This window comes from Nicotiana tabacum, chromosome 17 (genome assembly GCF_000715075.1).
Source record: "Nicotiana tabacum cultivar K326 chromosome 17, ASM71507v2, whole genome shotgun sequence".
In the NCBI taxonomy this organism is placed as follows: Eukaryota; Viridiplantae; Streptophyta; class Magnoliopsida; order Solanales; family Solanaceae; genus Nicotiana; species Nicotiana tabacum.
Window position 1 is genome coordinate 90,890,356 of NC_134096.1, and position 14,229 is coordinate 90,904,584.

Consider the following 14,229-nt stretch of genomic DNA (forward strand, 5'->3'; position numbering starts at 1 on the left):
AAGAATCCGCTAGCCAGACGTCGAATGGTTCTCTTTTGATCGCCTGTGGCATGTACTGGATATACCCCCGATTTGATGTATTCCTTGACATCATGGAACCAAGGCTCTCCATCAAGTTCCTCCTCAACCACATTGCAATAGGCATGCTGATCACGGATTTAGATTTGCAGAGGGTCGACGTAAGTCTTATCTGGATGGTGTAACATTGATGCCAGAGTAGCCAAGGCGTCGGCAATCTCGTTATGAATCCTGGGAATATGCCTGAATTCTACCGACCTGAATCGTTGACAAAGATCATGCAGACATTGTCGATACGGTATGAGCTTCAAATCCCGAGTCTCCCATTCTCCCTGAATCTGGTGAACCAACAAATCTGAATCTCCCAAAACCAATATTTCTTGAACTCCCATGTCTATAGCTAGCCTCAAACCCAGAATGCATGACTCGTATTCAGCCATGTTGTTAGTGCAATAAAATCGAAGTTGAGCTGTTACGGGGTAGTGATGCCTTGTTTCAGAAATGAGTACAGCCCCTATTCCGACACCTCTCATATTAGCAGCCCCATCGAAAAAAAGTTTCCAACCTGGCTTTTCATCATGATCAGCCTCGTCAACACACATCACTTCTTCATCAGGAAAATAAGTCTTCAGTGGCTCATATACTTCATCCACCGGATTCTCGGCCAAGTGATCGGCTAGGGCTTGGGCTTTCATCGCGGTCCGAGTCACATAGATGATGTCAAATTCTGTGAGTAAAATCTGCCACTTTGCTAACCTCCCTGTGGGCATAGGCTTCTGAAAGATATACCTTAGAGGATCCATGCGAGAAATGAGGTAAGTGGTGTAGGATGACAGATAATGCTTCAACTTTTGCGCCACCCAAGTCAGGGCGCAACATGTCCTTTCAAGAAGAGTATACTTAACCTCATAGGGAGTGAACTTCTTGCTGAGGTAATAAATGGCTTGCTCTTTCTTGCCCGTGATGTCGTGTTGACCCAACACACAACCAAAAGAATTATCCATGACCGTCAAATAGAGAATTAAAGGTCTCCCAGGTTCTGGCGGGACCAACACAGGGGGGTTTAACAGGTAATTCTTGATCTTATCAAATGCTTCCTAACACTCATCAGTCCACTTAACCGCAGCATTCTTCTTCAGCAACTTAAAGATGGGCTCACAAGTTGTCGTGAGTTGAGCAATAAACCTGCTGATGTAGTTTAACCTTCCGAGAAGGCTCATTACCTCGGTTTTGTTCTTTGGCGGTGGTAATTCTTGGATGGCTTTGATCTTTGATGGGTCCAACTCAATACCGTGTCGACTGACTATGAATCCCAACAGTTTCCCGGACGGGACACCAAATGCACATTTTTCCGGATTGAGCTTGAGGTTGTACCTGTGGAGCCTTTGGAAAAACTTTCTCAAGTCTCCAACATGGTCGGACTGCTTCTTTGACTTTATGATCACATCATCTACATAAACCTCAATTTTCTTGTGTATCATGTCATGAAATATGGTAGTCATTGTCCTCATGTAAGTTGCCCCAGCATTCTTTAAACCGAATGGCATTACCCGGTAGCAATACGTCCCCCAAGGCGTAATGAATGCTGTCTTTTCTGCGTCTTCCTCGTCCATCAGGATCTGATGATATCCCGCATAACAATCCACGAAAGACCCGATCTCATGCTTGGCACAATTATCAATCAGAATGTGGATGTTCGGCAATGGAAAGTTATCCTTTGGACTTGCCTTGTTGAGATCACGATAATCAACACACACCCTCGTCTTATCATCCTTCTTTGGAACTGGTACCACATTAGCTAACCAAGTGGGATACTGAGTGACCCGAATGACCTTTGCCTCCAGTTGCTTTGTGATTTCTTCTTTAATCTTCACACTCATATCAGTCTTGAACTTTCTTAACTTTTGCTTGACAGGAGGGAATGTAGGGTCGGTTGGCAATTTATGAGCTACCAAATCAGTGCTCAAGCCCGGCATGTCGTCATACGACCATGCAAAGACATCTTTGTATGCAAATAGTGTTTTGATTATTTCTTCCTTGATTTGCGGTTCTAGATGCACACTTATCTTGGTTTCTCTGACATTATTTTGATCCCCTAAATTGATTGCTTCGGTTTCATTCAAATTAGGCTTGGGTTTTTCTTCGAAGTATTTTAGTTCTCTACTGACTTCCTCAAATGCCGCCTCTTCATCGTATTCTGTTTCATCATCACCCTCTACTTCTTGGATCGTTATTTCAGAATTAGATTGGCTTTTAAGATTTGGAAAATTCCTCATGCATGTCATGTCATTGAAACCAGCATAAAAAGAACTGTATAGAAAGAAAAGCAAAAACAAAAATGAAACGCTATCAGGATTAATGGAAAACGAAAAATTGTATTTCATTGAAAATAAAAGGATAGAAGGGTTTGTACATCGAAACAAGCAAAAACTAAGAAAAATCTGGATTACAACCCTGAAATAACCCAGATAACAGAAAGGAAAACAAAGCAAACTACCAAAACTCCTTCCGGATGGGGAGAGGAGTAGCTTTCCAATTGCTAAGCTTCACATTTGGCCCAACAGGCTGCACATCGGCATTACTGGAACCTTCCCCGATTTCGACCATATTAACCTCATCAAACAGACTCTGGAACCTCTTGATCAGATCTTCATCAAAGTCGACCACAGGTTTTGGGACCACTGATATTGGGCGTTTGGCGACCCCTGACTTGACGAAAGACTTGGAGATATGTGGAACAGGTTTAGGGAGTGACCATGCCTTTCCTTTCAAACTTTTTAGCCCTTCTCACGTCCTTCCCTGTGAGTGTGAATCCCAAACCAAATGTACCGAAACTTTCACGTGGAAACACCGGATGCATAATGCCCTACAGAGATGAACCTAGACCTTTGCCCGGCAGAAAACCATTCTTCAACATTTCATTTGCTACCATGACGGACACGAATGGTATCTTCGGACCTGGAGTGCATTCTCCTTCGGGAATTTTCTCGACAGACACTGTTTCGAACATTTGGTAAACCCAAGGCCCTTTATCATCTTCGACTTCAATAAATGGAACGATTGTGTCATTGTAAGCAGATAAGTTCTCATCACTGTGCACAACTATTTCCTGCCTGTCCCATTCGAACTTTACCATTTGATGTAGAGAAGACGGGATTGCCTTGGCAGCATGGATCCAGGGCCTGCCCAACAACAAGTTATAAGAGACAGCCACATCTAGCACTTGGAACTCCATAGTGAACTCAACTGGCCCTATTGACAAATTGAGCATTATATCACTGACAGAATCTTTCCCTCCTCCATCGAAGCCTCGAACGCATACATTATTAATGTGGATCCTTTCAGTGCCAGTCTTCAACTTTTGCAAAGTGGACAGAGGGCAAATATTTGCACTAGAACCGTTATCCACCAGTACCCTTGAGACAGCAGAATCCTCGCACTTCACTGTGAGATAAAGAGCTCGATTATGTTCTGTACCCTATATAGGGAGTTCATCATCCGAGAAAGTGATCCTGTTTGCTTCGAAAATCTTGTTAGCAATCTTTTCCAAGTGGTTCACCGTGATCTTATCAGGAACATGAGCCTCGTTCAAAATCTTCATCAGGGCTTTGCGGTGTTCATCGGAATGTATCAGCAACGACAGAAGAGAGATCTGAGCTGGTGTTTTCCTCAACTGTTCTACAATGGAATAGTCTTGCATTTTCATCTTTTTCAGGAATTCCTCAGCCTCTTCTTCGGTGACCGGCTTTTTTACTGGGATGTGGCCATCCTTGGATGGCTTGGTTTTCCTCAGTTCTTCTGGGTAAAACATCTCCCGGAACGAGTCAGCCCTCCGGTTCCATTGACTTCTTCCTCTACTTCTTTCCCTTTGTACGTTACTATCACCTGTTTGTAATTCCACGGGACGGCCTTTGTGTCAACCATTGGCAACTGGGTCACTGGCTTAATAATAACGGGGGTAACACGAGCCCCTTCCACGATTATGACAGGCTTGCCCGGGGCCCCTGGCACGACCACCTTTTGCCTCTCCTGGTTCGCTTCAACATCAACCGGAGGCCCTTTCACAACCAATACAGAAGGCTTCACGTTGAGCGCGCTTGGCTTCTCCGACACCCCTTTAATCGCCAAGGACATTGCTTTTGCAGAATCTAGAGCTTTGATTGGATTACTTTCCCTAGCCCGGATCATCATGACAGACTTGGAAAAGTTTTTGGGCTCCCCATCTTTATGAACTATCTTGATCATATGTGTCTCTGCATGGGCCGGCAAAGGATTTTGGTTGATGTTTGGCGCCTCCGGGCTCTGGACCATAATTTGATTTTTATCAATAAGCTCTTGGATCGCCCTCTTCAAATGCCAGCACTTCTCCGTGTCGTGCCCTGGGGCATCAGAACAATATGTGCATCTAAGGGAGTAATCAAGGTTCCTTGGAGGCGGATTTGGTATCTTGGGCTCAATCGGCCTCAAAACGTCCAACTGCCTCAACCTCTGAAACAAACTGGTATAGGACTCTCCAAGAGGGGTGAAGGTTTCTTTCCGCTGTTGCCTCTCTTTTCTGTAATCTGGCCTTGGTCGAAAACTTAGACCAGTAGGGTTTTGGTATGGTTGTGGGGGTGTATAAATATTTTGTGGAGTTGGAGCACGCCATTGCGGGTAAGGAGGGGGTTGAGCATATGACTGTGCGTGGTGAACATGGTATTGGGGTAGCTCGACAGAATATCTAGGTTCTTGTGGCGGGAGATAGTGCTGAGATGGATTATATGGAGCTTGGGTGTAGGCTTGAGGTTGGGGTCGAGTTTGGGTGTACTGGTGAGGCGGACCCCTTGGGCCACGCCACGATCCAGAGACAAACATAGCGACATCTTCTTTCTTCTTTTTGCCTAACAGGCTTCCGGTGCCACTTTGAATTGCCTGTGTGGTCGCTTTTATGGCAGAGTAGCTCATGATCTTACTTGACTTGAGTCCCTCTTCCACCATTCCTCCCATCTTTACCACATCGTTGAAGGACTTACCTATGGCTGAGATCAAATGGCCAAAGTAAGTGGGCTCTAGGGCTTGAAGAAAGTACTCGACCATCTCATCTTCCTCCATTGGAGGGTAGACTCGTGCAGCTTGTTCTCTCCATCTGAAACCATATTTCCTAAAGCTTTCATTGGGCCTCTTCTCTACCTTGGTCAAAGATAGGCGATCCGGGACAATGTCTATATTGTACTGAAAGTGCCGAGCAAAGGCCTGAGCCAAGTCATCCCATGTGTACCACCTGCTAGTGTCTTGGCGGGTGTACCACTCTAAAGCTGCCCCACTCAGACTCTGACTGAAATATGCCATTAATAATTCATCTTTCCCACCGGCGCCTCTCATATTGCTGCAGAAGCCTCTCAAATGGGCCACGGGATCTCCATGTCCATCGTACGGGTCAAACTTGGGCATCTTGAACCTAGCGGGCAGTTGAACATCCGGAAATAAGCATAAATCCTTGTAAGCCACACTTACTTGGCTTCCTATCCCTTGCATGTTCTTCAAAGATTGCTCTAGGATCTTTACTTTCCTGAACATCTCGTCCTGCTCCACATTCCGGGATGGTTTCTCAGTTTCGACAAGAGGTTCAAAGTGAGGGGCATGGGAATAAGGATCCGCGACTTTGAAAGTTGGTTCCAGAACATAATATTGGGTATCTGGAGCTCGGAACGTGGGTTCACTAGAAGATCTGTGAAGGGTAGCTTGCGGAGGGGCTACGAAAACAGGAGCGGATGTCGGAGCAGGGTATGCAGTTGTTTTGGTTGGTGGAGCATGAAAGGTTTGGGACGAGGTGCCAGGGTAGTGGCGATAAGGGGTAAAGCCCGGTGCGTGCTGAGGGGAAAGATCAATGGTAATGGGATCTTGGGCTTGTGACAGTGGTGGGATGAAAGTGGGATTTTCTGGGTAGTTAGCGGGGAATGAAGGTGGAGGATGCCCCCTGACCCAGGCTTGATACATTTCTTCCATTTGATGCTTCAACCTGTAAACCTCCTCTTTCAATTCAGACTCCGATTCTACAGTCTCCCTTGGCGGGTCGACAACACCCGTGTCCAATTCTTTGCTAGTCATGACTGCCTTGCACTTTGATCTGGTGTTATAAGGGTGACTTGCCAGGATGCCAACAAACTAACCACCTAAAACAAAACCTGTCTATGTGCACCCAAAAACTTGGTCAGTTTTAAAAGCAATTTACAGATAGTTAATCGCACATTGGGTATGCAATGCACCTGAGCAGTTAACATTCCTAAATGCTTTGCGACGGCTCGTATGTTTCATCCCGGTTTTTCCAAATTCTCCAAATCCTGACTTTTCCCTTTCACCTCCTGCTGTGTTTCGCTCTTTCAATTCTTATTCTTTCCCCTTCTTTTTTTTTAGTTTGGCCCCTCTTTTCTTTCTTCCTCTCTCTTCTTTTTCCCTCTCTTCTTTTAAGAATATGATCGAATCCTATGGGGATTGCCTACGTATCATGACGCCGCATGAATCAGATCATTACGTAGTTCAGATAAATAGATACGAAATAATTTATTTCATTAATAAAAGACATCTTTTTAGATTTTCTATTACAAGGACTAAAGTAGCGATGACTGCAAAAGGAAAATCTACAGACTCGAAATAAAGTAATAGACAACCTTGACAAAGACGAACAAGACTCAGAGAAAGTAAAATACAGACTACTAAAGGAAATCAAAAATACATAAGAGCCTCCACTGGTACTCCGGAGGCTTGCGGGACATCAGCCGGTCTCCGCACAGGCCTGCGGGCAATATCTTCTTGAAGGCGGTCTAGGTCAACCATCACTTGTTGGACGAATGTCATTATAGAAGCAAAAAACATAGACTTGGTCATGTCTTCACATTCATGGCATTTCATTGCAACATAATCAGCTATCTCTTTAATCCACATTTTGATGACACCCTTTTCTTGAAGCAAACGTCCAATCTGCTGGGCCCGAGCCTCCAACACTTGTGCATCTGCATTGTTTTGGTCTTGTAACTGCTGCATGCTTTCTTGTAATTGATAAATCAATGTATAGCAATGCTCTCTTTCTGCCTTGAAATCCTTTGTTTGCTTGACCATTTCATTCTCAAGGGCAACCATCCTTTTCTGTAAAACTGCTGCTTCTTTGTTATATTTCTGCTTCAACTGGTGGACTAATCTAGCTTGTTCCTCCGCACCTTTGGCCAACTTTGCTTGAGCATTTAACAAGTCTCTTTCGGCCTTTGTCAATTCAAAACCGTAATCATGCACTTTCCGCCTCAGGTTGGTTATAATTTTCTCATCTCTCTCACTTCTTGCTGGTGTCTCGGCGGCTATTTTCATTCTCTGGATTTGGGCTCGAAGGGATTCATTTTCCTTGGCCAACCTCTTCTTTTCCCCTTCATCTTCAGCTGCCTGCAAACTACTATCAAATTTGATTTTTTCGATTTGTTCTTCTAGCTTGCTTATGGTGGTCCGGTACTCCCTTTCTTTAGCTAACCAAGCCCACTGCTCCTGCGATGCGTCAACAAATTCTTGGATATGAGGTCTTTTAGTTGGTCGTTCAGATTCACCATTCATCGCGAATCTCTTTCCATACCAGGCAACATAACTAGGTAAGACTTCACCCCTAGACAAATCATGTACTCGGGTGTTTGCCCCCAAATACTGGCATTCGCTCCAAATTTGGTGAACCGCTTCTTCGGGAAATTGGGTATCAGAGCGGATTTCGACCACATAAGTGCTAAGATCTTCATCTCTAGGAACTGTCTGGCATCTTCCAAGCTGTCTTAAAACCCGGTACGGAGCATAGGGTTGGATGCTTCGAAGACCCATTAGCAAGAAGTAGGGACCAGTGGCGGGCATATAAACAATCTCATCAACGGGAAGCCAACCCAATGTCCACTCTATCTGATCTGCGGTCGTAGATCGAAGGCGGGTAATCCAATCTTTGATCCCTTTCGGCATTTCGAATCCTGTTACTCGCGTACCAAACTCCTCAATGCAGTTTTTCCCCGTAGACCCATAGTTCATGTATCGAGGACGACGACAAAGGTGTTCGATCATCCACATTTGCAACAGCAGGTTGCATCCCTCGAAAAAACTGACTCCGGCCTTACAGAATGTGAGGGCTCGGAATATATCTGATACGATCATGGGTGCGAGAGTACTCTTGGCCTGAGTAGTCAGAACGTGGACAACCCCGGCTACCCATAAATCAATATGCCCATCTTCCCTTGGAAACACCAAAAGGCCTAAAAATGCCACCATGAAGGCAAAACATCTATGGGTCTCCCATTTTGATCGGTTTCCTTTACTGCAGAGTCCATTTTCCGGGTCTTCGAATCCCCTTAAATGCCCGTATCGCTGATATAGAAAATGAAAAGTGGAAGTTCCCCCTGCTAGACTTCCAGTCTTGATTTGTCTGCTTATCTTTAGTAAGTCCAGAAACTTGTGGGGAGTAACAGTCCTTGGAGATACCGGGTACTTGTGTCTCAATCCCTCTGTGCTCCCAGTATAACCCGCCATTTCTTCCAAAGTAGGCGTAAGCTCAAAATCTGAGAAGTGCAAAACATTATGAGCTGGGTCCCAGAATGCCACTAATGCCTCTATCAGGTCCCTTCTAGGTTGAATTTTCAATAGTCCAGTGAGCGCCCCCAGGTATTGGTTGACCATGTCTCGTCCTTGTTTTCCCAAATCCTCCCACCATATGTGGAGTGCCAGTAGAATCTGATCCATAACCTTCACAGGTAAGTTCTGAACGGTGCTCATTCTGCACATTTTAAATTAGGGTGACCAGATTAAAATTTTGTACAAAACTGACCATGAAAAAACAAATCACGGCCACTTTTGCAAATTAATTTTTTTTTTAAAAAAAAGAAAAGAAAAAGAAAGACTTATAAAAAGAAAGAAAATATTTTTTTGGATTTTAATTTCATTTGTTTTCTTTTTCTAATGAAAGACTCCTATAAATAAAATATTATTTTTTAATCTTTTATTTGTTTGAGATTTTTCTAAAAAAAAAAGACTCCTAAAAGAAGGAATTAAAGGAAATATTTTTGGATTTTTAAAATGGGGTCTCAAAGAAAGGCTTTCTAAACAAGGAAATAAAGGAAAATATTTTTAGATTTTTTGAAAATTGAGGTCTAAAAGAAGGACTTTCTAAAGTGGAGATAAAGGAAAATATTTTTTTGGATTTTTTTTTTGACAATTGTGGGCCGGAACCGATGAGGTTTGCCTACGTATCTCACATCCGGTGAGAATCAGACCCGCGTAGTTCTGCCATTTTGATGCACAGAAAAATGTGATTTGTTTTGAAATAATTCTCTCTTTGTTTTTGAAATTTCGACAGAGTAACGGAATTTTTGAATACCGGAATTATCAAAACCAGGTGTTTTTCTATCTTACCTCACTCTTGGTTTTTCTCTTCTTATTTTTATTTTTTTTTTTTGGATTTTTTTTTTCTTAGTCACGAAGCCGGTCAACATACAAGCCAAGTAAATTAATGCACAAGTAGCACGTAAAGAATGCGTCAAGATGGTCCTTTAATTTTGGGTACACCTGTCCTAGACGGACCCAACCCCTGTGTTGAGTCCCCTAAGTCAAATGCACATGATGCAAGCAAACGTACCTACTAGGGATCCGGCATGAGGCTATGTTATTCTAAGTTTAAATCTTGGGTGTATTGTTCTAGACCTGGCTTACCCGAGCGGACAACTCGAGCCGAGGGGGGCAACGTACCGGTAACCAAAAGGCCATCCGGCTTTGTAACTGATCCGATCATCGTTCTAAATTAGGAAATGACATTAACAGAAAAGAAGTCACGCCAGCGTGCACTTCCCAGAAGATTTAGAAGACTCAGAGAGAAGAAGGGTTTCGTGACAGTTTATATACAATCAAAACAATATCAAAGCGGTAAAAAGAAGCATTTAGCACATTAGGCTAAAACACGTAAAAATCAGATAATAAGTAAAAGCCAAGTATAAAGTCATCTTAGCTCGAATTCTGAACCCTGAACCAGAGATTCTGGGTTCGTTCCCCAGCAGAGTCGCCAGAGCTGTCACACCTCATTTTTTCCGCGGCGACAGGGAATAAGGGAGTTTTTCCAATTAAAGTGACAATGTTCGAAATAGGATTATTTATTAAATCAGAGTCGCCACTTGGGATAATTTATGGTATCCCAAGTCACCGGTTTATTTTAAATCCCAAATCGAGGAAATTTGACTCTATTTATGGTCCGCGAACACAGAAGACCGGGTAAGAAATTCTGTTAACCCGAGAGAAGGTGTGAGGCACTCCCGAGTTCCGTGGTTTTAGCACGGTCGCTTAACAATTAATACTTGGCCTAATTATCTGATTTATTACACATTTAAAGCCTATTGTGCATTTTTACTTTTTAACCGCTTTTAATTATTTATGGAATTATTTCTGGAACAAGTCACGATGTCGTACACTTGTCGTTTTGGTACATATTGCAAATCGCGTCACATGAAATGCACCCGCGATTCACGACATGTTTATTTTAGTTATTGTTTGAAGTTATGATCGGGCCACATGAAATGCACACCCGAATTGGGGATTACGTATCATGACTATGCCACGGGAACCGTACCCATAGTCACGATGATTTATTTATTAATCACGCCTAAGGCAAGTTACGATGTTCATGAGTTTAAATATTTTCCTAAGGCTTTGAGATTAATGAACTCTAGGCAAAACGGGTGAACAAAACATAAACAATTCACATAGTTTCTGCCTAAATTTGGCCTAACAGATAAGAGTAACACATACTTAACAATATTAATCACTGAATGCACTATCTTAATAATTGTGACCCACGAGTGTTGTTAATCATCATTCGACTTAGCAGGAAGTAGAATGAACATATATCTTGATCAATGAGTTAGAAAGGCTTCAAACCAAATCAACCAAATAAAATAAAATGTAATCCATGAAAAATCACTTTAAATCCCAAAAAAATTAGTTAACTGAAGTGTTGTATTGACTTCAAAATCAAAGTGTGGACTCAATCTAAGCATAAATGGAAATAGTTTTTCAGAAGAAGCATAGTAGTTGCATTGGTGGATTTCAACGGTGATATGTAAGCCTCAAATAAAAATCTTGTTCAATTTCTTTTGAAAACGCTATCTGAGAAGAAACAAAAGAAACTTCCCCACACAGAGATCCAGAAACTAATTTCAAACTAGGAAACTTCAAATAACAAACTGAATCCAAAACGAAACTTGAAACTATCTATTTTTGCCGAAGGACTTAATTAAAGCGATAAATTAGCGAACGTGATATTTTAATTCTACTTCTTTCGAATCCGAACACTGTTCTGCACTATCAACTTGTGATCTAAACTAATTAAACTATGGCACAGGGAAATCAATAACAAACAGATTTACTAAGCGAAGAGGACATGCCGATTGCTGCAATTTTCAACCAAGAGCAATTGATCTGAACTCAAGAGATCCTACACAGGAAGCATAGATGAGACTAAACTATGTTAAGGTGAAATAACATCAGCTCACACGATTAACTCGACAAAAAATTCACAAGCATGTAAGCTCACGAAAATAGAAGAGAAGGATGTCAAAAAATGCACCTGAGATGTGCTTTCTTTAAACGAGTGAAATAGTGAGTACAAATATATGCTCGGACCAATTGTATGCACGAAACAGTGACGAAATTCAAACCAAACAGCTATGGAGATGACACGAGAGCTCAGACCGGCAAAACTTGACCTCGGCCGAATACCTTGAACGGAAACTCAAGTCGGCTTCAATCCTCAACGTAATCACTCAACTTCAACCATTTTTGGAAACGAAAATTCAAATAGAAGAAACTGAAAATATATTTTTTTGTATTTTTGGTTTTTTGGAATTTTTTGCTAGCCTAAAAGAATCCGGAAAAAATTGAAAACAAGAAACCTAGAATCCCCTTTTCTCTCTGCCCGAATTCCTCTATGTTTCTCGTCTCTCCTCTGTTCTCTGTGTTTTCAGATCTCTCCTCTTTTTATATTGGGTGAGTGAAAAATATATAGGTCTAGGTATAGGGATTAATTAGTGGCCAAGAAAAAGAGCGTGTATGAGCATGTACATTTTTTGAGAGAGCATGTGAGTTTGTTACAAAAGATAAGGAAGAATCTTGCCACATGGAAATGACTCATTGACTCTTGCTTTAATTAATATATATTTTTTAAGAGTGTAAAATAAAAATACTAGCTAAATATTTTAAAATCAAGAACATATAATTTTTGTGATTTTTAATTTTCTTAAATAAAACCTACTAAAAATGAAGTTAAGGTTAAAATATGTAGATTAAACTTAAAATTATTTACATACTAAAAAGTGTTGAAAAATCACAAATATGATAAAAAATTAGGTGCTCACATAGACCACATCTGCATTCGTTTTTCAAATACTCAGAACTGGTGGTTCAAGACTGCTATATATGAGCAGAACATAATTTGACGTTGGAAAAAAGGGTAGCTAATGCAAATGAATTTATTCAAAGACACAGATGTACATTTGATGGTATTATTTAAGCTAAAAACATAAAATACACATGATCGACACCTTACAACATGTCACTAAATCAAAGAATTTTCCACAGGTACGTAACAGAGCTAAGTCACTACATAAAATTAGAGGAATCACCAATATCTGGCTCCTCTCTCTTTGTCTTCCGCGAAAATTTTACAATTCACAGAAGAATTAACTAATCACTCTACTCTGTAACGTCAGATGAGTAACGAATCGCGTAATAATTAAACAAATCTTAGAAAAATAATCCAGCGAAAGCTGCAATCCCAAAAACATAGGAGACCTTTAAAGTATTGGCGGCGCTAGGCGGAGTGGGTGCTTCAGCAGGAGTTGAACTGTCAGCAGTGGGACCCGCAGCAGTAGTGGGGGTGGGTGGGGAAGAAGAGTCGCTGTCGGGGGAAGGTGGAGATGAGGGTTCATCATCAGCAGGGGAATTTGAAGTTGGAACAGAATCAGAATCAGAAGAGGAGGAATTAGATGGAGATGATGACGATGATGATGATGATGGTGATACTGACGATGATGGTGTACTTGCTTTAGGGGAAGAGGCAGGGGTAGGGGATGATTTGGGGGTGGCAGCAGTGGGGGCATTAGCACTGCTCTTTGGCGCAGCTGCAGCTGACGGAGTAGAGGCAGAAGGAGATGATGATGGGGTTGATGACGATGATGATGATGTGGATGATGATGGAGATGATGATGGCGATGACGATGGGGATGAAGAAGGGGAGCTGCTAGGGGAATTAGCGGCCGAAGCTAATCCAGCAATGGCAACAAAGAGGAGAGCCAAAACAATAACTTGACGTGCCATTTTTTTTATATTATCTTTTTGTATATAAATATTTTTTTTGGTTTATTGATGGGGAATGGAAATGTAGAGATTTGATAGAGAGAATGATCCTTTAAGATTTGCAGTAGTTTTTGTTTTTGGAGAAATACTGCGCAACTTAAGGATCGAGGACAATGAAGGAGTTATAGGGGAGTGGTTTTTATAGGGTGGTTAAAGGACAAAGGTCAGAGTTCACAAGTGTTAGGCCAAATTAATTACCAAAATCATTGGCAGATTGAAAAAGAAAAAATTGAAGGTAAACCTTAAACGGGGAAGGAAGGACAGGATTTTCTTCTGTTTATTGACTAATTATTCGTGGGTGTATTTATGTGTTCCTCCGTTCTGAATGGCGAGTCATGAATTCATTGTTTGAGTGGCTTTTTTTGGGCCTCTTTTCATCATTAATGATATATGGCATCTTTACACAAATAACTGATATGATTCACCGTTTACTTTTTCTAATCAGTATACATAAATTTATTTTATTTGTCACGTCCATTTAAACTTAAAAATCCAATACAACCAAAAACCAAAAAACATTGCAGAAATATGAGAATTTTTGAGTTTAACTTTTGACTCCCGCTTGCCCATAGACAGAATCTTTAAGGTTAAAAATTAAAAGTGTTGCGCATGGAACAAGTTAGAGGCAACATTTATTAATCTCGAAATTATGCCAATAGAGTAAGTGGGCATAAAAATTCAAGACCATCCACTTTGAGGCTAAACTAGATCTTTTTCCTAGCTTTGCTAAAATAATTGTTTTAAAACATGATAAAATGTGAGTTTAGTTTTAACACTTGCATCTCGACTCAAATAGGAGTAATTGATGTAAATTATAATGAG

General features: G+C 41.5%; 1 protein-coding gene across 1 annotated transcript; it reads right to left on the minus strand.

Moving 5' to 3' along the window:
- Window positions 1–12,503: 12,503 nt before the first annotated feature.
- Window positions 12,504–13,536, minus strand: LOC107781351 (uncharacterized). Its single transcript, XM_016602045.2, has one exon. The coding sequence runs from the start codon at window positions 13,366–13,368 to the stop codon at window positions 12,796–12,798; it is 573 nt and encodes a 190-aa protein (XP_016457531.1). The 5' UTR covers window positions 13,369–13,536; the 3' UTR covers window positions 12,504–12,795.
- Window positions 13,537–14,229: the final 693 nt, after the last annotated feature.